Source organism: Carassius auratus, chromosome 30 (genome assembly GCF_003368295.1).
Source record: "Carassius auratus strain Wakin chromosome 30, ASM336829v1, whole genome shotgun sequence".
Classification (NCBI taxonomy): Eukaryota; Metazoa; Chordata; class Actinopteri; order Cypriniformes; family Cyprinidae; genus Carassius; species Carassius auratus.
In genome coordinates, this window is record NC_039272.1 from 11,673,985 (window position 1) to 11,701,145 (window position 27,161).

Sequence of the window (27,161 nt, forward strand, 5' to 3'; positions counted from 1 at the left end):
TCATTCCTCTTTTTTTAACCAGTATAAAGAAATTGATACAGATTTGTAACAACCTGAGAGTGTGTATAAAAGGACAGAAGTTACATTTTTGGGTTAACTATCTCTTTAAATTGATTAATTGCATTATATAAACAATCTGATCACAGATTGGTTTTGGCTTTATCAGTATCGCACACTTTGAATGGATAAGATACAGTCATGTAAATGGTGCTTGTGATTTTGATCTCCATAACAAAAAGGAGATAATGCTAAATGGCAGATCAAGCAGTGTAAGTTAATTGTAAAATAAGAAAAAAATTCTAAATGTAGATTATTATTTAAGTTCAATCAGGACCACTTCCATCAAGTATATTTAATGACAATTATAATTGCATACAGTTAGTGTTGGCGGTATGGTTATGTTCTGGGCAACACTCCACACGCCTATCCATGCAGCCATGCTTGGACAGAGCGGGGAAAGCAGCAAGACAAACCCCCCTGGGGTACAGAACAGAACCATAAGCATACATAATTTCAATTCTCAATTACATGAGTTGTAAACAAAATGTCATGGAGACTGCTTCCAATGAAGACACTGTAAAGAAAGAACAAATTAGATCAGATTAAAGGTTCAGTTGGTGGAGTTGGGGTTGGAGGAGGGAGTTCATTGCAAGCAGCAATGCGATGGAGAGACACTGAATAATGGGAATTTAAATAGACTGCAGGAGATAGGTGTCAAGACTGGATTGGTACACATCAGGAACAGCTGACTGTCAGCTGATGCAAGCGTGACTCACGTGACCTGACTGAACTAACGCGATGCTCGATTTTTATGTTAATAATTAAGAACAATGTAAAAGTTTAATAAAGTAGTCCATGGAACTTGTATGTAATAGTCCAAGTCTTCTGAAAGCATGCAGTTGGCTCTGGTGAACTAAAAACTAAATTTAATGAATATTTCACCCAAAAATGATAAATCACCCTTTGCACACTGATGTCTTTTGAAACAATATTTTTAGTTTTATAACCTCTTATGCTATAAATCTTGTCATCTCTCTTTGGTGATCATAATTTAAAGCTTGATTACATTTCATTGTGTACATTTCATTGTGCATATTTCGCTCTGGTCATCAATATGAATCATTCACAATGAAGGTTAAAAACATTTTTACATTTTGCTCAACAGCAAATATTGTTGGAATGAAGAAATTCACACTTTTCTTATTTTTTCTACTTAGGATGTGGATGTAGACACAGACTTCAGTTGATGTTGGCCTGCTCACCGTTTTAACATGAAGCAATGCCTCCCAAACGTCCAAATGCCCCTCAACATGGATGCAATAAGGGCAATCATTCTGGATTGAACAATTGTCATGGATGATGTCCCAAATTTGCCACATGCTGTATGTCTTCTCTTTGATTTGATATAAGCTCTAAATTTAGACTACCCAAAGACAACGAGGAACACATTTGATTTTATTCAGCGGGTATTTCTGTCAAGAATCTCAAAAACCCAAGCTCCAAACCCTTAAAAATCCGCTTTTAAGCTAAACTTGTGTCTCCTAACATTCTGCCTTGAATGCCTATGCTGCAGAGTTGTAGGCATAATTGCCATATTCATTTGCACTAATTTCAAATATGTTGTTACTGTCGTTTTGTTTTGAAAACCTTTCCAAAGTCACATGCTGTGTCAAGGTAGAAAAACTTGCGGGTTTCTCCCAATAAGTTAATATTCAGCCTATTATGATTAATCCGGGAATAAGAATCTGAAAAGACGGAAGCTTCAAATACATATTTTAAAGGGTGTGAATAAATCCAACCACTTCTATAGATTTATGTTTGACTTTCCATAATCCGTGACAGACAGAGGAGCATCTTGGCGGCGGGGATTTCAAACTTTATCGATTCTCAAACTGACACAGGCAGAGACTGGATTTTTTTGAACAGGTAGGGCACAAGTGATTTCAAAACATTTCAGCCATTGTACTGTATATATATCAGGGATATATTATTCACCTGATGTAAGATGCTTTTGGTTTTGAGTCAAGCGCTTCATTGTAGTACTACAGTGATACCTCTTCAGGGAACAGTGCGAGCAGGTCAAACTACAATGTAGAATATGAATAACTATAGCTGGGACTATTATGTACATACTATTATAATGAGAAGACCATCATACTAAATTACTATGAATTTTTAGAATTTAGCCGCCATGTTTCTGCTCATTTGTTTCGTGAAGAACGCGTCCACAAAAGGAGTTTGCATTCAGAGCCGCGCAGACACGTTCAATTGCATTCGGGCACTTCTTGCAGATAGCCTATAAGTCCTAATATTAACATTATTTTGTATAAATAACTAAGCACATTCTACATGAAACTATGAGTTTAATCCCATTGATTAAAAACTTGCTATCAAATGCGTTACTCTACTGGTTATTTTTAGCGAACGCAGCTCAAAACAGAAATGCAGAACATTAATAACTATTTTCATATAGGCTAACTTTATAAGGAGAGCACTATTGTAAAAATTGTGAATTGTTAGGGTTTCGCTGACATAGTGTTAACTATCTTTTAATCAAAACAGAAAAACATGATTTACCCCATTTGTATCTGCGAAGCATTTGTTATACATTTTCCCTGTGTGCTAACATCAGTAATTCTGGCTGTCGAATGTCTGACTTGACTCAATGTATTTTGCCCCGCCCCCAAACGTAAACAGTCGAATATCAGCAATTTTCGAAAATTCAGATTCGGCTATGAAAATCCTTAGTCGGGGACACCCCTTAAAAGCATATTTTTATTTATTTTATTCATTTATTGTTTATTGTGATCTCCGTAGCATAAAATGGCAGATTAAAGTCATGTTGAGAATAATAGTATAGATGTTTGCACAATATAATTTAACACTAACTGGAATTTCTCCTGTAATCTTACTATTAAATTTTAAATAAGATTAGTAGATATTCTAGAGTATGTTAACTAGAATTGACATTAAACTTACTTGATATTTATTACTTAATTTCTTTGTAGCAGAAATGAGTCAAATCAGACAAATCAAAGAGTCTATCAGAGCTGTGTGCATTGAAACATGAGCTGAATTCCTCAGGAACTCATAAATCAGTTCTAGGGCCACAGGAACCAAACAAGATAACCAACCAACCAACTTGTTCACACAACAGCTTTCAACATTAACACCAATAGAACAATTATTGACAATTTTAATTCGAAGAAGAGATTGTCAAATTTATTCTTCGTGATTGGAATGCAACGCTGGACATCACATGTAAACCCAGGAGATCAAGTTAAATACTTGCATTGACTTCCCCCCCCAGCCAGTGAAACCAGACTGAAATTCCTAAGGGGGAAGGGCTTTAAACCTTTGTCTTCACAGAAAAGTCCTTTGCCAGAGAATGGCAAAGAAACCCTTTTTATACATTATATATGGACCAGAATGAACTCAAAAAAGACTATGAATGAATCATTCCATTGCTTAACTCCATATTCATTTACGTGTAACCCACACATTTGACTATCATGTATAATCACTTATTGTGTATGTCTTTTGATAACTATAGGATACCTAGTCATGTCTAGTATTCAAATAATCGCATTTTCTTGCTTGATATTGTCCTGACAATCATTTATTTGTAAAATATATCATAATCATGTTATAGGAATCATGTCCAAAATTAGACCCTGTGAGGCAAGAACCACATGCTTGGTAAGATAAACAAATGATTTATGATACCCACCCCAAGAACATATCTGATTGGTCAAGGCAACATTTGAGGGGTGGCCAACAGGAAGTTTTAAATACTTTGGACACGATGTAATTTGGCTTTTAGTCTGCCTGCTGCTATTAGCCATGTTGGCTTTTAGTCGGCTTTTTAGTTCTAGTCTTGCTCGTGCTATCAGTCATGCCTGCTTTTAGCTTGTAGCTTTGCTACCTAGCTTTAGCTTGTAGCATCTAGCCATGTGGTTAGTCATCATGGTTCTTTGAGCGCGGTTCCAGCGTGCCTGCCTGCTGCTACTTATGCCACAATGAGAAGGAACACAACCTAGTCTCGTCAAACTTTATTTCTTTTCTTTTCCGTTTGAGAGTTTCGTGTTCTGAGTTAAGTTTTGTAACGTCGAGTCTCCAACGCCTGACCTCGGATGCCCGTTCAACTTCGACCAGCGCACACGACTCTGCACTGTCAGCCAACGCCCAACAACCACGGGCTTCCCAAGACGTCACTTCACTACTGAACTTCCAGCCAATCAGCGACACCGGGATACCCCTTTCAACGGGAGTCCTTTTCACAGGAAACTAAGGCAACGTATCCCCAGATATTTGTTGTGCTGGTGTATCTAATATAATTTTAGTCACATTGAGGAACTCAATGCAAAGGCTAATTACGTGATTGATGGTTGTTCATGTCTATGCAATTTAACGTATTGCTGTTAACTTGGGATTCCATATTTCCATTCTCTTAAACTCATCTTTCCCTAACTTTCGATCTTCCTGCAACTTGTGTGAATGTGTGTGTGCGTGCGTTTATGTGTTAGATTAGTTTACATGTCTTAGATGTATCTAATAAAGCCTTATTCATATTGAAAAGAGAAGTATCTTGTGTTTTGTGCTTACAAGTTAATGTCTTAAACTGCCGATCTTGTTACTGTGCTAATTGATAGTGTTTTCACTATAGTTTGGATATTAGTATCCAGCGCAGATTTGATGTTAAACGGCTCGTTCACTGAATCGCAGGCGCGTCTCCGTGAACAGCCGTGAAACAGTGATTCTGTTCAAATTCCCTTTAAAATCTTAAATGATTCCCTTTGAGCTAAATTGACCTGTTTCCCTTACATTTATTATGGTGGAGAATGATTGCGGGCAGTTTAACCTAAATTGTGAGCATAAACCAAGTTATTTAATCTTTGATTTTGCTAAAGGAATGAAAGATGAGAAGCTTGCGAGACGTGTGTGTGTGACGCGTGACGTAAGCAGCGCGCGCCCTCCCGCTTGAATGAAAGGAGCTAGAGGAGACTTTAACTCGAGTCCGTCTCCCCGTTGTTAACAGCAGTAAGTGAACTTAAAAGTAAACATCTGAGATCGTACAATAAGGTAGAAATTGAGCGTGTTCCTCATTTGTGTAATGCCTTGTTTTATAGCTGATTTGATTTCACTGCGTGTTCCAGTGTCTCAAACGCTATCTCAGTCACTGTTTGCTGAACGGAGCTAAACTGTTAGTGTTTCAAAAGGGATATAAATTGGTGAATAAAGAATAGTTTTGAGCGCGTTCCTCAATCTATTTATCAAAGCCCCCGTATTCATATTTCATATAGTTTGATTGCCAGTGCGTGTTCCACTGCCGAATCAAATTTGATATTCGACTCCCCTAAGTTAACGTTAAACATTAGAGAATAATGTTTGCCCGTTTGTGTCTGTTCACAGAGTGAATGCAATCTCGCGTAACACGGCGTGTGTCCGAGAGTAATTTGAATGGGAGTGTTTTAAAAGCTTGATCAAGTAAATTTTAACTGTGTACCAACAGCGAAGGAAAACTTTTATGTTTGTGTCCAGAAAAACTGGCACGGAGATTCAAATTGCTGAGAGTGATATAACTGTGTCCCCTTTACTACAGCAGGAAGCTGCTATTTGAATTAAGATAAATTTTACTCCATACGAACTGAGAGTTTAAGTGCCACATCGCAAAACCAACTGAAAGGCGGTGTTGTTATTTGTACAGTGTTGAAATGAGCCGACATTTCATGTAACATGCTTAACTGTATTTGCAACAATGCAACGATTCATGTGCTGATCCACTAGAATGTGTTTTGGTTGCCATAGTGACGAACGTGACCCGGAAGCCTTAACGTACTTCCGGAGCAACTCTGAACTGTGCACGCGCAGCGCACAGACTCCACGGTGTCGCTAAGCTAACGAAACCATTGCATTTACATTGAAGTCTATACTAAAGCCACTAGCCTCAAAGGTTAGCCGTTAGCATTACCATCCAGTGGTAAGATAGTGTGTGTTTGGGCAACGCTGACGTGATTTAACCATTTTAAACATCTTAACTAACACTTGTTAGTCTCTTTCTTTTTATCGCTCTGTTTTCTCACTAGACCACTTATTTTCATTTTACTAGAAAGGGAAATACTGACTCACAATTATTAATTGTCAAATTGAAATTTAATTGAAACATTAAATTTATTTGGAAGCATTTAAAATTTCCCTTTCAGATCATTTCATATGATCTTTTATTTCTAGTATTCTCTTTTGGGTCTAATTATTTTAGGAATGAATAAGCCTTGAACTTTGGAAGTTAAAGTAAACTTATTCTTCCTAATTTATTTATTACCCATCTGAATATATGCTATTCAGACCTTTAATTATTTGAATGCGTTTTACACCTCTTCCTATTTTGGTTATACACTTAACCACTATTGTTTTACTTATTGATTTCCTCTTTTTAATTTCATTTTTGCATATTTTGCCCATTTATTAATTGTTTTAATTTTCCTATTTCTTACCATTTCTTTTGTGTATCCTAGCCTGGGAACGACAAACCTGAGCCCTAAAAGGAGACATTGTTATCCCTCACTACGAGTTCAAATAAATTAGAAAGACAACTCTCTTTCACTTAAAGTTTATTTTGTTTGATTAGTTGTGCAGCAACTAACACAACGCTCTCCTTGTAGTTGAGATAACCGCTACTGAGACTTACCATCTCCGTCCTCTCTCTCCTTTACTTTTCTCTTCTCTTTTTACATTTGTAGGACATGTAAGAACCATCAATCAGTTCTAAGTGAAGTAAATACACAATCGTGCCAAAGACGACGAATCATTCTTATGAATTTGATTGTAATCATCCTCTCATTTGTTCTTCCTAACCTCCCTACATTTGGAAACGCAATCCAAGTTTTAGCATCTCATCCAACGTTGAGATCAATTTAATAGAGATACATGTTGAGCAACTGTCGCCCTCGCTGACTCCCTGGTGAGCGGTCCAACTGAAAGGTGTACGGTGTCAATCCTGTCAGACTAAGAAAAGAGATATCAGAATTATTATTGTATTCTTTTGTCCAAAGCAAGAAATATAATAATATTGTTTACGTTTTTGATAACATTTAATTGGAAAAAATAATTTTCCCCATTTGAAAAACAGAAATTTTGCTTGTCATTTGAATTTGTTTTTCACCTCTGTCTCTTTTTTTCCTCTTCCTCATTAGAGTGACAAAGTCTTCGCATCTCTAGTCTACTTAGACACCCTGAGACCAACACAGTCATCACCACATTTCACTAGTGGTTCACAATCACTGATACAACACTTAGTTGTCCCACCACACATAGGCTTTTACTCCACACAGATCTGTGTCAGTCTCTCTTCTCCCCAGCGTGCCAACATGCCGCAGACTGCAGACCCCATTGCCCATGGGGAAGATGTGAACATTTGGCTGAGAGGCATGACAGACAGCCTCACTCCAAAGACATTTGAACTGTTATTATTTTTAATAATAATCCTAATCCTGAGAAGATTCCTGACACAAGATTCAAGCCAGAACAACAACCACGAGGAGCTAGTCAAGATCACGAGCTCACTAAGCTATGCCTTCACAACCCAGCTGAAACTGAGCGACAAGCACATCACCCACCTTCAAGAGGAGCTGACAGGTGCTCAACGTCGCATAGACAAGCTGGAAGTGAAAGTTCAAGATCAACTCAAAGCACCCAGCGAGAGGGAGCAGGATACAACAGAACAAGTTAAGAAGCTCCAAGCAGCCCTGGCAGCAGCTCAGCTCGACCAGCAACATGCAACGGCTGCTCAGAAAGACCTGGTAAACAGACTCCAGTATGCCGAACAGCTACTAGAGAAAGCCAAGATAGACATCAGAAACAAGAATTCTGAAATTAGTGCTTTGAAAGACCACCTTGAAAGGTACAGAACTGAAACGGACAATCTGACCCAACAACTAGACGATACCAACGATGAACTCTACATGGTCAGAAAAGAACTCCAGAATGCTTACAAGCACAAACTAGAGCCAAGAAAAGAGAAACATCTCTTAGCCTCATCACTGCTGAGCAGAGCAGAGTCCCACGTCCAAGAACTGGCATACGACGAAAGGAGCGAAGGGCCACAACCCAAAACCTCACCTGCCTTCGCCACACAACCCTTTCCTGCCAACGAAAGAAAACCTCCCGTCCAAGGCCTTGAAGCTGCACGCGGGATGACCATCAAAGACCTCAACAAGCTGTCTAAAAACATCAGCAGGTTCAACCCGAACTCCACAGAGAGCCCCGACATCCAAGCTTATCTGCGAGATATCGAATTTCACCTGGAAGTGAGACCTCATGTGACTGACAGAGACTGGTTATACCTCCTTAGAGCCACGTCCAGTTCCGAGGTACGAAACTTTCTAGATCGACAGCCCAGTCAAACCAAGTCAAACTACCAGCGACTTCGTGAGGTCCTGATTAAAGAGTTTACAGACCCAGAGTCTGAACATGGACTGTTAACTGCCTTGGAAACCAAACAAGGTCGTCAAGAGACTCCACAAGCTTACTACAACCGACTCCGACAATCCTACTTTGGTGCACACAACAACTCTGACCTTGAAGAGGATGTGAACTTCAAAACCCTCTTCCTAAAGAATCTGCACCCTGGAGTCAGTCACCATCTAGGTGTCATGGCCTGTCCGAACTCCATGACCATCCAACAGTTGCGTGACCTAACACAGAAGGCCTATAACAAGCAGAAGTTGGCCTCAAAGAAAGGTAACAAAACCTCCACACTCTTGAACTCTGTCAACAAAGACTCAAGCCTTGCACTGGACGACACCCAGTGGCATCACAACACCAGAGTCTTCCATCAAGAGCACAAAGAACGTGACGCCCATATCCACGACCGCTTTCAGCCCAACTGCTGGAAAAATCCATGGGACCAGCCACGCTTCTCAAGAAACCAAAAGGATAACATCTGGAAACCTAACCAGAGATCCAAAGGTAATCACCTGACTCATCCAAGAGCAACTCGTGTGGGTAAGCGACAACAAAACCCACCTCAGCACCACTCAGACATGCACAGTGCTGAGTATGCACAAGAACATAACCGCTTACCATTAGAAGACACGGAACAAGTCATGAAACAACTAAGAGAGTTCCTTCAAGACAATTTACATGCATATGACCACAAAGTTGAGTCATGCTCGCTGTGACCAGCGACAGAACGGAAGGCCGGTGATCACCTGGTGCACCACATCAGAGATGACAAGCACCTGTTCAACAACAACCCAGAATGAACAAGTCTTTCACGGCCAACTGTTGATGAAAAATCTGAGGTACTAAAGGACATCACCTCAGTCACTAACAAACTGTCAAATGAACTCCAACTCCAAGTTCCAAATTCCCTGTCTGTGCAACAGCAACCACCAGAGCACAGAAGGTCAGAAAGTCTGCTACAGCCAGAAGGCATCACAAGAAGAATGCAACATAGGAGACAAGTTTTGCAACTCAGCTTCACACAGCCATGCCAAACTGCCTCCGACTGTCTGCTAAAGAACTTCCTGCCTTGCTGGACTGACCCCTCATTAGACCATGGACACGCCCTCATCCAAGCCAAGGATGCTGAGAGCCAGTCTTAAGTGACATGCTAGAAAAAGGGGGAGACAACACAGACTTGAACAGATCTGACCACACATGCACTACACCAGTAATACACAACATTACCTACACCCAGAGGTAAACACATCTACTGATAACACAGTCAACAAACATATTCTTCCCACAGGTAGAATATCCAACTTTTAGCGTAACAAAGTTACACATACCCACCATGAAGAAACGTGCAGCCATCCTCACAATAGGTAGAACACCTGACACTAAGTTAAGGTTCACGACACACTAGCTGCACCTGACATCCTAGCTCAATAGTAGTTGTAACACATGCTAGGAAAACCCACAGCAGCCTTGTTTTGTTTTGTTCTTCTTTTACCTATCCTTCTCCTTCCCCTCTTTCCTGAGTAGGTGAAATGCCTAGACACCCTGCGAGGGTCGAAGGTCTGATATTAGGATTGACTCGCAACACCTAATATCCGCCAGCCACTCTAAACTGAATGGAAGCCAGAGAGCTCCATGCATGATAGGTCAATCCATTGAATTGAAAATGAAATTACTAGAAAACTAATGGTAAACATGTAAAGTAAGACAACCTAGAAGAACCAAACAAAGTTAACCACAAATTTGATTGATGAATCAAAATAAAAACAATTTCCAAGACGATCTAAACTATCCTCAATGTGCTAAACTACATTGACTGATTGAACTTAACCACGTGTACCTAAATAACCTGATGCCTGCACCAGTACAGTAACTGTCATGGAGGTGTTGTCTTGCTGTTTGCTGTGTTTGTCTGCTTCTTCTGCCTTTGTTTCTCCAGCGATCGACGATGTCTTCACCTAAACACCTCGCCGATCGAAAGGGGGATATATGTAGCAGAAATGAGTCAAATCAGACAAATCAAAGAGTCTATCAGAGCTGTGTGCATTGAAACATGAGCTGAATTCCTCAGGAACTCATAAATCAGTTCTAGGGCCACAGGAACCAAACAAGATAACCAACCAACCAACTTGTTCACACAACAGCTTTCAACATTAACACCAATAGAACAATTATTGACAATTTTAATTCGAAGAAGAGATTGTCAAATTTATTCTTCGTGATTGGAATGCAACGCTGGACATCACATGTAAACCCAGGAGATCAAGTTAAATACTTGCATTGACTTCCCCCCCCAGCCAGTGAAACCAGACTGAAATTCCTAAGGGGGAAGGGCTTTAAACCTTTGTCTTCACAGAAAAGTCCTTTGCCAGAGAATGGCAAAGAAACCCTTTTTATACATTATATATGGACCAGAATGAACTCAAAAAAGACTATGAATGAATCATTCCATTGCTTAACTCCATATTCATTTACGTGTAACCCACACATTTGACTATCATGTATAATCACTTATTGTGTATGTCTTTTGATAACTATAGGATACCTAGTCATGTCTAGTATTCAAATAATCGCATTTTCTTGCTTGATATTGTCCTGACAATCATTTATTTGTAAAATATATCATAATCATGTTATAGGAATCATGTCCAAAATTAGACCCTGTGAGGCAAGAACCACATGCTTGGTAAGATAAACAAATGATTTATGATACCCACCCCAAGAACATATCTGATTGGTCAAGGCAACATTTGAGGGGTGGCCAACAGGAAGTTTTAAATACTTTGGACACGATGTAATTTGGCTTTTAGTCTGCCTGCTGCTATTAGCCATGTTGGCTTTTAGTCGGCTTTTTAGTTCTAGTCTTGCTCGTGCTATCAGTCATGCCTGCTTTTAGCTTGTAGCTTTGCTACCTAGCTTTAGCTTGTAGCATCTAGCCATGTGGTTAGTCATCATGGTTCTTTGAGCGCGGTTCCAGCGTGCCTGCCTGCTGCTACTTATGCCACAATGAGAAGGAACACAACCTAGTCTCGTCAAACTTTATTTCTTTTCTTTTCCGTTTGAGAGTTTCGTGTTCTGAGTTAAGTTTTGTAACGTCGAGTCTCCAACGCCTGACCTCGGATGCCCGTTCAACTTCGACCAGCGCACACGACTCTGCACTGTCAGCCAACGCCCAACAACCACGGGCTTCCCAAGACGTCACTTCACTACTGAACTTCCAGCCAATCAGCGACACCGGGATACCCCTTTCAACGGGAGTCCTTTTCACAGGAAACTAAGGCAACGTATCCCCAGATATTTGTTGTGCTGGTGTATCTAATATAATTTTAGTCACATTGAGGAACTCAATGCAAAGGCTAATTACGTGATTGATGGTTGTTCATGTCTATGCAATTTAACGTATTGCTGTTAACTTGGGATTCCATATTTCCATTCTCTTAAACTCATCTTTCCCTAACTTTCGATCTTCCTGCAACTTGTGTGAATGTGTGTGTGCGTGCGTTTATGTGTTAGATTAGTTTACATGTCTTAGATGTATCTAATAAAGCCTTATTCATATTGAAAAGAGAAGTATCTTGTGTTTTGTGCTTACAAGTTAATGTCTTAAACTGCCGATCTTGTTACTGTGCTAATTGATAGTGTTTTCACTATAGTTTGGATATTAGTATCCAGCGCAGATTTGATGTTAAACGGCTCGTTCACTGAATCGCAGGCGCGTCTCCGTGAACAGCCGTGAAACAGTGATTCTGTTCAAATTCCCTTTAAAATCTTAAATGATTCCCTTTGAGCTAAATTGACCTGTTTCCCTTACATCTTTATTCTTTATTTTTAATAGATTATTAACTTCATTTCAGTTTATGTTAGAATTTACAGTGTATACTAAACTAGAACTACATTAAAAGATAAAATCACATCTCCAACCATGATAAATGGATTTATAATAAAACATGTTTCATTAGACATCACACATACTAGACAAAATTGTTAATATTTTCAGTACTGTGGTTTTGTTTTGCCTTTGCGTTATGTTGCTTGCTTTTTATTTGCATAGCAATCTCTTTCCAAGGCTACAGAGATATCTGAGAAGTCATGTGGAAAGGACTCTCCATTCCCTAATCATCCAAGCATCGAGCAGTGCTGCAAATTTCAAGGTCAAGAGAGTAAACTTTGTCTGGCCTCACTACGGTACTCTGCAGATGAGCTGCCTTCCCTACTGGAGCCAAGAGAACTGCTCTGAGTTCACCATGCTGTCAGGTGAGATTTGTCCCATTAGGTTAGTCATAATCAAAGGCAACAATGCTTCCGGCTTATTAGTGGAAATAAAAACAGAAGAAACCAATGTAGCATTCTTGCTCACCCACTGGTCACTTTCTTCTCTCATTTTCTTTAGCATAAATAAACTGCAACTAACAAGTCTTCAGAAATCCTCTTTTTGAAAGGCTTTATCTAGCCTTTTTGAAATAAACTAATCATTCCCCCTAACTAGTTTCAACTTCACATTGCATTTTTTTTCTTGATTTGCAGCTGTAAAAAAGTATATTAGAAAATAGTAAAAATGCAATATGCCTATACATCACAGTGGTAGAAAAGCATCTCTCACAACTTAGATCTGCAAATTAAGCAGTCTCTTCTGAATGCATTCAATAGAATGATGTATCCCAATGTTTTTTTTTACTTTTCTCCTGTATAGCATATTTTCCATGTCAGTCTAATGAATTATGATTACAACACTTTGTTAGTGTCGTACCTTAAAAAGACTGCTACTGATTTTAAAGACAGGACAATGCATCAAGAAAACAAAGATTTCATATTATTTATCCACACTGCACCAACAGTCAGCCTTTAGATAAGTGAGAGTTATAAGTTTCTACAGTGAAGTTTCCATACAGTTGTACCACTAAATATCCTACAGGAATTCCCAGTCCCGATTCCTCAAGAGCAGTTCCTAAAGCTGCAAATTCTCTGGTGCTTTAGTTTATTATATGTTTGTAAGTTGTAATAGCCTACTTTCAAACATTTTGATGATATCAAGTGTCTTTTTTCTCCACTGCTCTAGTTCATTTTAAAATGAATACAGTCATTTTTGACTGTGTGTAATTTATCCACAGAGACAATATTACCTTATTTGTGGATCATGCTTTGGTAAATCCTATCCCCTTTTTTTTGCCTAGAAAAGACACTTGGGCTTAATAGTCTGTTGGAAGTGATAATGGCTTTGGACTGGTTTGCCTCAGGGGAGGCCACTTGGTCAGAACTTCTATTTGAAGTCAATTTAAGTAATAAAACAGTACTTTATATTGGACTTTAATGGCACTTAGAAGGACTTAGTCTAAGTCCTTAGAAATGAAAACAATAAATGAATAAGATATTGCCACTCATATCATAGTTCTTATTGCATATAATAAGTTTTATCATATTTATAAAAGAAAAATACAGCTATCCGATTCTCTCTGGAAAAAGCTGAGTTCCTGGAGGCGTGCCGTCACTGTTCGTGTAATGCTGGGTTCTTTGGTGAAGCTGAACACGGTAAACTTTCCCTTACATCTAAAAAAACACACTTATTTTGAGACATTCTCATACAAATCCTATGGAGCGAAAGGTTCACGAAACAGTTGTCCATAAATGTCATGATTCTGCCCTCGTGTCCTTGATTTTTCCTAGTCTTGAGGCAGGATCATGACAGACCCATGTTTTGTGTACAAGCGCATGGCCTTGTCTTTGGGCCATGTGCTTGTGTTGTCTCGTTCCCTTGCCCCGCCCCCCTTGTTAACCTAGTCGTGTCTTGATTGTCCTATCTGTAACACCTGTCGCGTCTTGATTGTTCCCCTATTTAGCTTTCCTAGTGTGCTCTGTCTTGCGTCGGTTCATTGTACCTGTGATTGTTCCACTCTGTGATTGTTCCTTAAGAAGTGTTTGTATTACCGTGAGTGTTTGTTTATAGTTAGTATTTAGAGTCCTTGTTTATCTTGTCAGTCCAGTCCTGTTTTAGTTATTTAGTCTTTACCTTGCTCCGTGTTTTCCCCCTCGTGGGTTTTTTGTTTCCCCTTTTTGTAATAAACCCTTTGTTTGAGAATCCCTGTCTGCACCTGAGTTCCTCCCTTGCCTAACCCTGACAATAAAATGCTGTTCTGTTGTAAGTAATCCTAAAGATTCTAAATGCATCTACTTTCAGAAGGCCAAATACAGTGCTTTTTATTTTTATTTTTATTTTTTAAAAAGCACTAAATTTTCACTCAGAAAGTACTAGTAAATTGCTAATAAAGTAAAGGAATTGCCAGTAATACGAATTACTTATAACTTTTGTAATTACAAATTTAAATAAAAAACTGAAATGTTGTATATATATATCTTTTTTTTTTTTTTTTTTTGTAAAACATACTATTTTACCACTTACCACTTAATAATTTTTAAGTATAACATTTTTAATAATAATTTTATATATATATATATATATATATATATATATATATATTTTTTTTTTTTTTTTTTTTCTTTTTTCTTTTTTTTTACAGTTGTTTTGACAAACATCCACAAAATTTGACGAACCTGGCTCTTACATTATTACTTTTTCCCATTAGAAATAGTTACTGACTGATTAAAGATAAATCAGTTGTCATAAAATATATATATATATATAGGATATGTAAACAGTTATATATTTATATTAACATAATTATATGTAAATATAATTATATAACAGTTAACGTTATATTTTATAATTTTAAAAAAGAAAAATCTAAATGTCTTTAAATTTTACTCCTTTGGTACATGGATGGTAATCACTTTTATATAACATGTCATGTTATTATGTTTGTTTCTCACTACTTTTATACCTCTTCTCAACACAGATCTGCATAATGAAGCTAAATTGGTGTAGTCATAGGAATCATTCTGTTCTAAAAATAAGTCTTGGGAGCATAACAAAAACAGTTTTTCATAATAAAATCTTTTGGTGACAACACACACTCATTCATACCTAAACATTAGAATTATGTGCTGCTTTCATGGGTATACAACAAAGAAACACTTTGGTGGCCTTGATTTCTGATTAGAAGTAACAGAATATACTGTGTCCTTCATGATTCATTTCTTGGAGGGCTTTGACGTCATATGTTGTTATTTTCTTTCCCCTTAGGTATGTGTACAAGTTTGCCCAGAGGCACAGAAACATCCCAGCAGGCTTTGTTCTTAATGCTACTCAAAATCATGTAAGTATGGCAGAGAGATGTTGCTGCCATGGTGGCAAAATCTCTTGTTTCCTCCAAGAGGTAGTGTGAATACATCACTGATTACACTGTTTGGAAACCCTGGGGTGGCAAGACCCCAGTTAGAAGGCTGATGTTGGGTAGATGTATTTAATGCTGATTATATTTTATCACTTGGTCATTTGCAATCACATGCACACACACAGTAAGACGCTGCACATCATTCATCCCATAATAGCTATTATTCAAGTAAGTCGTTGTTATGTAGGGGAGACAGACAGTTACCTGTTTTTCACCTCGGACCCCCTGAAAATCTGACATCTGTGATTAATCATATGCTACCATTTCTAAAATATGCAATTATATAAAGTTTAATTTTCATAAAAATACAGCTCATGCTCAGATAAGGAGCCTGGAACCATAGAACCTGCCCATTTTTATAACAGTTTGAGAGAATATGGCATGCTATATCTTTTGCAGTTTCCTGCCTAAGACAGTTTCCTGTTTTTTTTTTTTTTTTTTTAATTACCACCACTCCTGTCTGACCCGAGGGAAACCTACTTTTGGTGCCACAACAGTTTCTAAAACAATTTTATGTATTTTTTATTTTTTTTTACCAAATCTCTAACACAGAGAGAAGTTATGTGTATGCACACTAAATATTCCAGGCTACAACATATTAAAATAACACCAGATATGAAGTCAAACCAAACAGGTTTCCAGAACCAGCAACAACTTTTGATCATGTACAGCTTCCTTAAGGAGTTTAGTTTTTAGTTTTAGTTTAATAGTTTTATTATTAGAAGGTCTTCTTTTTGTCCCTAGAAGAGGAAAATCATATGGGCTGGTCTTGTGCTAAACCTCAGCCCATCTGGCCCACACAGTCCCCTATAAATGTTTTGCTGGGGTAAGGGCAACTGGAATCATTTTTTATTAATAAATAAATGGGCGAAAATAAATTATATTTATAAAATAAGAAGATATTTGGAATATTTCTGGAAAAATCAAATAGCTGGTGGTTCCCATTGAGTTCCATAATATTAATTTTCCTACTATGGAAGCCAATGGGAACCACCAACTACCAGCAATCTGCAAAATGTCTTCTTTTATTTTCAACATAAGAAAGCAACTCATACAGGTTTTGAACAACATTAGGGTGTGTAAATTATGACATAAATTTTCATTTTTACCTCTTTAAAATGCATCTAACAATATTAATAGGCCTATTCCATTTCATTGCAGGCTCTTAATTACTGAATTCATATTTTTCTGCAATTAAAGTTTATTAGAACTATTAAATTGTCCTTTGTAGTTGCCCTAATGAATTTTTTAATACAGAGTTAACTGTAGGATTAGTAAACCTTTATAAAAAAGAACTTATTGCCTTTATTTGAACCAAAATTGTATAGGTTATAAGTAACCTATAATAATTTTCATGACATTAATAATAAATATCTTTAGCCATATTTCTACAGTTTTAGGAAATGCATGTTAAAATGTCTAGGTGTTTACAGTTTTGTACAGTTTACCACTACACTTCAGTTAACATGGTTGGTGCTATTCAATCTAGTTTCTGCTAGCTTCACCACAGAGACTTTACCATTCAAAGTGTCATATGTGGAATTCAAATGGGCAAGTGCTGCTTATCCCTTCAATAGAGTGGCGAGAGTGTCGACTGAGCTGGTTGTTGTCAGCGGGATACACCGGTCCGGTGTGGTCCAGCTGTTCTCTTGCGCTGCACTGTTTAATCAGGAAATTAGTGTTGTTTCATCACTTGGCATTTGGTGTTGGTTTCCCATGTGATACAGTAAAGCTGGGGTGATTAAAAGATACCTGCAACTCTAGTGTAATAAAATTGCAAAGACATTTTTTATCGCTCGTATCTTTTGGACTGAAATAGCACAGACATTAATATATGGGGCGTGGTGGGATTTTGGCACAGCAGGAAAAACTTGGATGCTTCAGATAGCCAATCAGTTGTAGGTCTAATTTTCTTTCTTAAGCAGCAGATCACGTCAGACCCCCTCAATCTGCGGCCCCTGGTGCATAGCCCTTATATTAATCCAGCCCTGGTCATCCAAAACAGCTTGCAAGTATGATAGTCGGCAGAAGCACTACATTTTAAGAGACCCAGAAGTCTTATTTTCTCTTGCATAATTAATATTGCACTTTAATTAATCAAAAACACATTTTATCCGATTACTCGATGAATCAATTGAATTTTTGGTAGAATACTCGATTACTAAAATATTCAATAGCTACAGCCCTAGATGAAAGGGGCACAGCAAATAGCATGCTATACTATTCCACTGTGATAGTCTATTTACCAAATGGGGGTTAGGAAAACCAGACAATAAATTCCGAACATCAAACATTAGCTTGGGACGTTTTAGGCATTGGTAGTGAAAGCAGCTCTCTGCATCCCTTCCCTTCTAATATCAAAATATGGAAATGTTAACATATCTTTAATTTTTCGGTAAACTTTATAATAAGTAAAAATACTGTTTGCTAACAGTTAAATGGCAAATTAAAGATTAATTAACTATCAATTTACCATATATTAATGATTGTTATTATAAAGTGTCTACCATCTAACTTAGTTAGCAACTATGGTTTTGGGAAACGCACCCCTGAGCTGTTAATAGTGACCTCTGTCAATAGGCTAACAGTGAAATGGTAAAACGTACTTCACAGGTAATTTCAGATTTTTTTTTTCAATAATTTTCCCAGCTAAACCATCAACTTCATCCTCAACAGATGCATCACTTCTCAGTGCTGATGTTTCCTCTATATAGCACAAGGTACCACAAGCTCTATAATTATAGCTGATATCCTGCACAGCCCAGAGTTTAAACTGATAAGTGTGTGCTGTCATATTATTGCAAATCACTATTGAATTCGCACCAAACTATTTTTTTCAAGCAGTATTTGCACTGTAAACCTTTTTTATTTATATAAAGTGTGGGTGAAATTAAACTGTATAGCTGTTATGCTGTGGTTCCTGTAGGCTTTGCATGCATGCGGGGGGGCTCTATGTCCATTTTGCTTGGGGCCCCCAAATTCCTTCAAATGGCCCTGAGGATGCCTTTCACTCTAACTATGGACTTTTCACCCTCCTTCCATCCGACAGGCATTACAGGAGCCTACGCTTTCGCACTAGTAGGCTCAAGAAGAGCTTCTTCCTCGAGGCTTTGACACTTCTGAACACCACACCACAAATCTAACCTGCACCTGCTCTCTTACTGCACTGGTCACAGTACTTTTACATAAATTTATTTGCACTATTCATATTTTGCACAGACTGCACACTATTCTAGCTATTACTGTAAATTGTCTAAAGTTGCTACTGTACAAAGCACAATAAACTATTTCTATAAAAATATATATTTATATATTTTATATAAAATATTGCACTACTTTTATTTTGCATATAATACATTGTTTAACAATACTTTTGCACACTCATCCAACTGTATTTATTACCACTGTTCTCACGTTGCTGCTGTTTTATATCTTATGTACAGTCTTGTTCAAAATAATAGCAGTACAATGTGACTAACCAGAATAATCAAGGTTTTTAGTATATTTTTTATTGCTACGTGGCAAACAAGTTACCAGTAGGTTCAGTAGATTGTCAGAAAACAAACAAGACCCAGCATTCATGATATGCACGCTCTTAAGGCTGTGCAATTGGGCAATTAGTTGAAAGGGGTGTGTTCAAAAAAATAGCAGTGTCTACCTTTGACTGTACAAATTCAAAACTATTTTGTACAAACATTTTTTTTTTCTGGGATTTAGCAATCCTGTGAATCACTAAACTAATATTTAGTTGTATGACCACAGTTTTTTAAAACTGCTTGACATCTGTGTGGCATGGAGTCAACCAACTTGTGGCACCTCTCAGCTGTTATTCCACTCCATGATTCTTTAACAACATTCCACAATTCATTCACATTTCTTGGTTTTGCTTCAGAAACAGCATTTTTGATATCACCCCACAAGTTCTCAATTGGATTAAGGTCTGGAGATTGGGCTGGCCACTCCATAACATTAATTTTGTTGGTTTGGAACCAAGACTTTGCCCGTTTACTAGTGTGTTTTGGGTCATTGTCTTGTTGAAACAACCATTTCAAGGGCATGTCCTCTTCAGCATAGGGCAACATGACCTCTTCAAGTATTTTAACATATGCAAACTGATCCATGATCCCTGGTATGCGATAAATAGGCCCAACACCATAGTAGGAGAAACATGCCCATATCATGATGCTTGCACCTCCATGCTTCACTGTCTTCACTGTGTACTGTGGCTTGAATTCAGAGTTTGGGGGTCGTCTCACAAACTGCCTGTGGCCCTTGGACCCAAAAAGAACAATTTTACTGTCATCAGTCCACAAAATGTTCCTCCATTTCTCTTTAGGCCAGTTGATGTGTTCTTTGGCAAATTGTAACCTCTTCTGCACATGCCTTTTTTTAACAGAGGGACTTTGCGGGGGATTCTTGAAAATAGATTAGCTTCACACAGACGTCTTCTAACTGTCACAGTACTTACAGGTAACTCCAGACTGTCTTTGATCATCCTGGAGGTGATCATTGGCTGAGCCTTTGCCATTCTGGTTATTCTTCTATCCATTTTGATGGTTGTCTTCCGTTTTCTTCCACGTCTCTCTGGTTTTGCTCTCCATTTTAAGGCATTGGAGATCATTTTAGCTGAACAGCCTATCATTTTTTGCACCTCTTTATAGGTTTTCCCCTCTCTAATCAACTTTTTAATCAAAGTACGCTGTTCTTCTGAACAATGTCTTGAACAACCCATTTTCCTCAGCTTTCAAATGCATGTTCAACAAGTGTTGGCTTCATCCTTAAATAGGGGCCACCTGATTCACACCTGTTTCTTCACAAAATTGATGACCTCAGTGATTGAATGCCACACTGCTATTTTTTTGAACACACCCCTTTCAACTAATTCAACTAATTGCCCAATTGCACAGCCTTAAGAGCGTGCATATCATGAATGCTGGGTCTCATTTGTTTTCTGAGAATCTACTGAACCTACTGGTAACTTGTTTGCCACGTAGCAATAAAAAAATATACAAAAAACCTTGATTATTCTGGTTAGTCACATTGTACTGCTATTATTTTGAACAAGACTGTATATATAATCCTACATTGCTCTGTTCATAATGTAATCCCTACATTTGCATTCCTATTCATGATCTTTATATACTCTGCTCAGTACTGTATATAGCAACTCCACTGTACATTCTGTATATCATAGCTTCACTTACTCTGCACTTTTATGTATATAAAACACTATATTCTTGCACTTCTGGTTAGATGCTAACTGCATTTCATTAGCTCTGTACTTGTACTCTGCATTATGACAATAAAGTTGAATCTAATCTAAAAATAAGTAGTATCATATGCTGCAATATACAAGGTAAAGGGTGCTTTGCCAGTCTGTAATGGGACTAATAATCATCATTGTGTATGGTGTGTTTGCTTTTGGTATCAAATTGTATGAAGGCTCTTGCACAGTCTATTGTGAGAAACAAACCGGATTCCAAGATAATATTGTCAAAACCAAACCTGTGATGATGGATTCACATGTGCTGTTCAAGGAGCTAAAATCTGCTTTCTACTGCCCACACTGCTTTGAACAGCTACTAATTAAATGTCTTTATTTTAGCTGCTGTGTAGGGGGAAGAGTGCTATTTGTCTAGCTTTGTCTAGCAATTTGTCTAAGGAAGCAGAAATATAGGATGGATAAAGTTATTATGATTGTAAGTGATTAACAGAGTATAATGATATTGTTCAGTTAAAATTAGTTTAATTTATGTAGGTCAAAACCAAAATGATAATCATGCTAATGAATGGAATTGGTTGAAGTAGATTCATTAATATGTTATTACAAACTCTTATCTGTTTACAGAGACTCAAGATGAGAAGCTCCAACATTTTTCTGAGGTTTCTCTCCAATGTTTGCAACAACAAAGTTGTTTTGAAATCCTTCAAGTTTGGCTAAATATGCCATAGCTCACACAGCTTCATCATAATATTACAGAGCCATTTTCAACGTAAATTCTGTTATTTTCCACCATTCTCATGGTGTTTCTATAATAGTATACTGTAGTTTTTGTTCAAGTTATGACTCTTGTTGCTAGAAAAAAATAAATGTGAATGTTTCTTCAAGTAATGTAACTTATTTTAAGAAAAAAACTATAGAAAACCTATATATAAAAGAAACAGCATCCGCATATGGTTTTAGAATTACATGAGGAAAAGAAAATATCATTTCTGAAAAATATTACACCTGCTTCTACGGAGCCCGCAAGAAAAAAATAGTAGGCTAAATTTTGAGCATTGATTCGTTCCATCAATGTTCTAACATCATTATGATTTAATGAAAAACTATAGATGATAAAAAACTGAAGTAGAGGAGAAAAGAAATATACGGAGCCCCGCACATGACTGCAAGAAAAAATAAATACATTGCGCACAATATACTAATTCGTTCCCTCAATGTACTAAAACGTGCACACGATTACTATTGCATTCCCTCGATTTACTATTTTGTTCACTTGATTTATAAATTGTGCACACGATTTACTCAATCGTTCCCTCGGTTTGCTAAATCATGCGCATGATTTGTCATGTGCGGGGCTCCGTTTACTTCTTTACTCCTATACTTCAGTTTTTTATTCTCTATACTTTTTCATTAAATCATAATGATGTTTAAAATACCACAAGAACATGCAAATACATATAGGTTTAATTAAGTCAGGTCCATATATATATATCTATATATTTTTTTTATTATTTTAGCTGCTGACTAAAACATATTCAAGGTACATAAATGTGTTATATAATGTTATATAATTGTTCTTAAAGTGCACACGCTGAGCTTTTATTTGATGGCATATTATCAATAGTACAGTCCTTTAATATGTACCTCCCCCCTTTTTCAAGTGACCATAAGTAAGTGGACAATTGAGTCAAAAGCTGTTTCATGGACAGGGGTGGGCTATTCTTTCATTATTTCTACATCATTTAAACAGCTAAAAGTTCTTGAGTCGATTCTAAGTGTGCCACTTGCATTTGGAAGCTGTTGCTCTGAACCCACATCAAACTGTCAAAGGTGCTCTCCATACAAATAACAGACAATTGTTAGGCTTCAAAAACAAAACAAATCCATCAGAGAGATAGCAGGAACATTAGGAGTGGTCAAATCAACTCACTTTTATTGTCACTGCAGCATTTACAAGTAAAAGTCCAGATATTGCACACAGTGTTGTGTATATATAAACAGAGGAATAGATATACATACAGTATATACACAGACAGTACTGCCATTAGCACAGACAATACATAAAACATAATATTGTTAACACCAGGAAATTTACTTATGGTATGCGTATTCATAGTATATATATTGTGGATATGTGTATTGTATTGTTATATTTATAATATATTTGTGCAACAGTTGTAGTGTATCATTCGTTGTTAAAGGTCCCCTTCTTCGTGATCCCATGTTTTAAACTTTAGTTAGTGTGTAATGTTGTTGTTAGAGTATAAATAATATCTGTAAAATTCTAAAGCTCAAAGTTCAATGCCAAGTGAGATATTTGATTTAACAGAATTCGCCTACAAAAAAAGACCCGTTTGGACTACAGCCCTCTAGTTCCTGCAGTAATGACATCACTAAAACAGTTTTTTGACTAACCTCCGTCCACATGAATTCACAAAAAGGGGGGCGTGGTCTTGTTGCTATACTTGCTCCGACGGAGAAGAGAATGAGCTGCATTTCTGTTTGTCACCATGTTGTTGAAACGCTGTTATTTTCATCTCGTAGTTCAATCATCTTTGTTTGGCCTTCCCAGGTACTTGGAGATTAATGGTTAATATTTATGATTAACTCGGTTCCCGAAAATTATAATCCACATGTAAAACTATGTGCAGCACATTTTGTTGAGGACAGCTTGCTGAGGACAACTTCCTCAATCTCAATCAGTTTAATGCCTGATTCGCACAAAGATTATTCTTGAAAGATGGAGCAGTTCCCTCTTTGTCTGGAGAAGGCGTTGTTTGTGGACCACAACCCGTAAGTGTGTTTTATTATTTAAGTTGGTGCGTTTAACAGTTTCTGTAACTTATTACACAAAGGGCAATGCTGTTTAGCTTTGTTAACTAGGGCTCTGCGAAAAAATGAATGCGATTTTCATGCGCATCTCGTCAGTAAAAACGCTCCTTTGATTATAAGTACGTCTCCAGCACATGCTCCTGCCCAGTTGCTTCTCAAAACTAGCCAACAATCGCGTTTGCAGGAGGGCCGCGTGCGTTCAGCTGCTGTCGAATCACAACACAGGAACCGCTGGCCCAATCAGAATGTGTTACGTATTTCTGAAGGAGGGACTTTATAGAACAAGGAAGACATGAGCCCGTTTTTATGACAGTGAAATCAGCGGTATACAGATAGGTGAATTGTGTGGAAAAATACTGTGTTTTTTTACACGCGAAACATGAACACGTTATATTGCACACTGTAAACACAAAGCTTAAAAAAAGCGCGTAAAATTGGACCTTTAAGAAGTTGTCCCATATTCGACTGGTGTGGGTTTGATGCTTTTATAGTGTCTGCCTAATGGCAGTAGTGAGAAGAGACTGTGACTGGGGTGGCTAGGGTCTTTGATTATCTTCCGGGCTGTCCTCACACACTGAATGTTGTAGATGGCCTGGGGTGAGGGTTACCTCCAGTAATGTGTTGGGCCGCTCATATTACTCTCAGCACTGCTCTGTGGTTTGCAGCAATGCTATTTCTGAAACAGGTGGTGATGGAGCTGGACAGGATAATCTCTACCTTGCATGTTTACAATGATCTGAGGGTGCTGGAGCCCACTGGTGAAAAAAAGAACACACTGGTGAGCTCTGCAACATAAAAAGGCCTGGATCATTAACAACAGCCCATGATCCACAGCATATAACATCATCTGTGAAACATGGTGGAGCGGTTTGATGGCATGCTTGGCTTCCATTGGCACTGGGTTACTGGTGTTTAGTGATTACGTGACAGAAGCAGATGGGAGAATTCTGAAGTACACATGGATATACTGAATGCCCAGATTCAGTCAAATGCAGCAAAATAGTTTGGGAGGTGCTTCATAGTATAAATGGACAATGACCCGAAACATACAGTAACAGCAGCCCAGGAATTTTTTAAGGTAAAAAAAGTGGAATATTCTGCATTGGCCAGATCAATCTTCTGATTTCAACCAGATTGTGCATGCATTTCACTTTCTGAAGACAAAACTAAAGGCAGAAAGACTGAAATCAGCTGTAAAGGCCTGGCAAAGCATCAAAAAAAAGGAAACCGTCTGGTTATGTCCAGTTCCAGACTTAAGGCACACATTGACTGCAAAACAATTTTAAAAACAATTTATGTATGATTATATGTATATATTTTCCGTCCAATTACATGTGAGCCCCTCAAAATGGGGGGACTGTGTATAAAAATGGTGGTAATTCCTAAGGGTTTTATTTTATATTTTTGTTCATCTTCTTGAATTAAAGCTTAAAGTCTGCACTTCAATTTCATCGTTTCATTTTTAATTCTGTTCTGGTGTCATACAAAGCCAAAATTATGAAAATTGTGTCAGTGTGCAAATATATATGGACCTAACTGTATGTTAACTTTAGTTTCCAATATGGCCCAATGTGTGAATGAAATGTGTCATGCTTATTACATCCCATGGGCATACATTACATTTCCTTATATATGTAAATTATATCATATTTATAGGTTGCTTGCATATTATGGAAATCTCCAAGGGCTGTCCTTTAAAGAGGCATCAGCCATATCTGGTTGTTTTCAGTCCAGGCTGGAAAAATGCTGTTTACAGCCCCAACCTGAATGTATAATGTAAGAGGTGAGGAGAAGGGTCAGGGGAGGAGGGGCTGAGCCGCTCGATGTTGTGTTCAGCAAACCACAATGAGCAGCACAAAGGTTCAAATGTCTCTTGGGACAATTCTTTTGACCAGTGATCCTTCTGGTGGGGCATTATTTCTGTTACGTTTCACAAGATGTCTGATAATATGACAAACACAAAGAATGCACTTTATTTCTTTGGTAACTGATAAAAAACATTCAGCTACTGGAAGACATAATACTCCCGTTTCTAATGTGACTTTTTTTTTTACTTAATTTCTGTCACAACAACTCTTAGATTGGCATGGTTATGTTCATGAAGATGTTAATGTATTTGGTCTTGGCGGAATAGATCTGCTACGCTGCTGCTTCGGCAGAGCAAGTAAAGAGACTTGCTACTGCTAATACATCCAGAGCATGTTGCTGTGAACATGTGAGAATTATTGCTGCTGCAAATATAACATACATGAAATAACCCCCAGTATACAGTATACATGAATCACGTAGCAGGTGGAGCTGGGGAAGGTGGAGGGTTTCTGAAGCAAACCACAACTACTACGGTAAGCATTGGTCATATATTTGAATGCTGAGCAGCAAGCTCACTGGCTACTGATACAGGAGACTGAGACCTCAGATCCTGAGATCGGACTACACCATCTTGAGCTTCATGCCAGAACTCTGTATTTAATGGCGATCCTTTCATGGGTGAGTTCCTTTAGAACAAACGTTTTATCTGTATCTTCACGCTAATACCTGCAGTAAGTCACATAATGCTTTTATCACAGCTGCTGTTTCTGTTCATTTAAAATTTGTATCATTATAATTTTTGCCATTCAATTTTAGTGTGAATTTGAAAGAGCTCTGATATCATGTGATTAAAAGCCAGATTCAATATCATTTTCCTTTCATAATAGCTAGCAAGCTTTCAGGAAGTTCTCTGTGGTGAATCCAAACTGGATGCTGTATCTGAGGATTTCTGGAAGTGCTGCAATAAACCTGCCCTGGATACTCTTCCCTGCGTGGATTACTTGAAAGGACAGCCTTGTCAGTCAGTCGTCAGACATAGCCAATCCTGTTTCATTTAAGCTCTGTGAGAAAGCTCAACCACATGGGATTGACAGGTGCTAATTTAAAATTCATCAGATATTAAGAGGAAGGGAATCCATGCACCTCTTAAAGTAAGGGTCAACCTGGAAATATATTTCTGCTAGTCTGCTTATTTCATTCTGATGTGCTAAGATCAAGTGTTTTGTTGAACGAAGACCTTACAATCACTGCACCATATTTTGATCTGACTTTGTGATGTAAATGCTAATTTGATGCTGAGTAATATACAGTAATTGGCATATTGCGTGCCCACCATGACCCACTCTAGGTATAGTCACCCGGTTTCCTTTTCCCAAACTCAGTGGAGAGCATTCCTCTTGATTTTGATCTTTAGCAAGTTGGTTAAAGGGCAAGAGTGCAAATGAAATATTCATCAAGAGTGGCTATGAATATTATATTATACCTGATATAATATTATATATTATCAAAATGACTCTCTGAATGCCCATTAATAAGAAAAAAGCTTTATA

General features: G+C 37.7%; 1 protein-coding gene across 1 annotated transcript; it reads left to right on the plus strand.

Annotated features, from left to right (window-relative positions):
* The first annotated feature begins 245 nt into the window (after positions 1-245).
* Positions 246-26,712, plus strand: LOC113049952 (vitamin D-binding protein). The gene is given in 7 exon segments (XM_074559835.1): positions 246-269; positions 12,527-12,714; positions 15,596-15,728; positions 21,595-21,682; positions 25,458-25,585; positions 26,499-26,627; positions 26,629-26,712. Coding segments are annotated over 7 exon segments (774 nt in total).
* Positions 26,713-27,161: the final 449 nt, after the last annotated feature.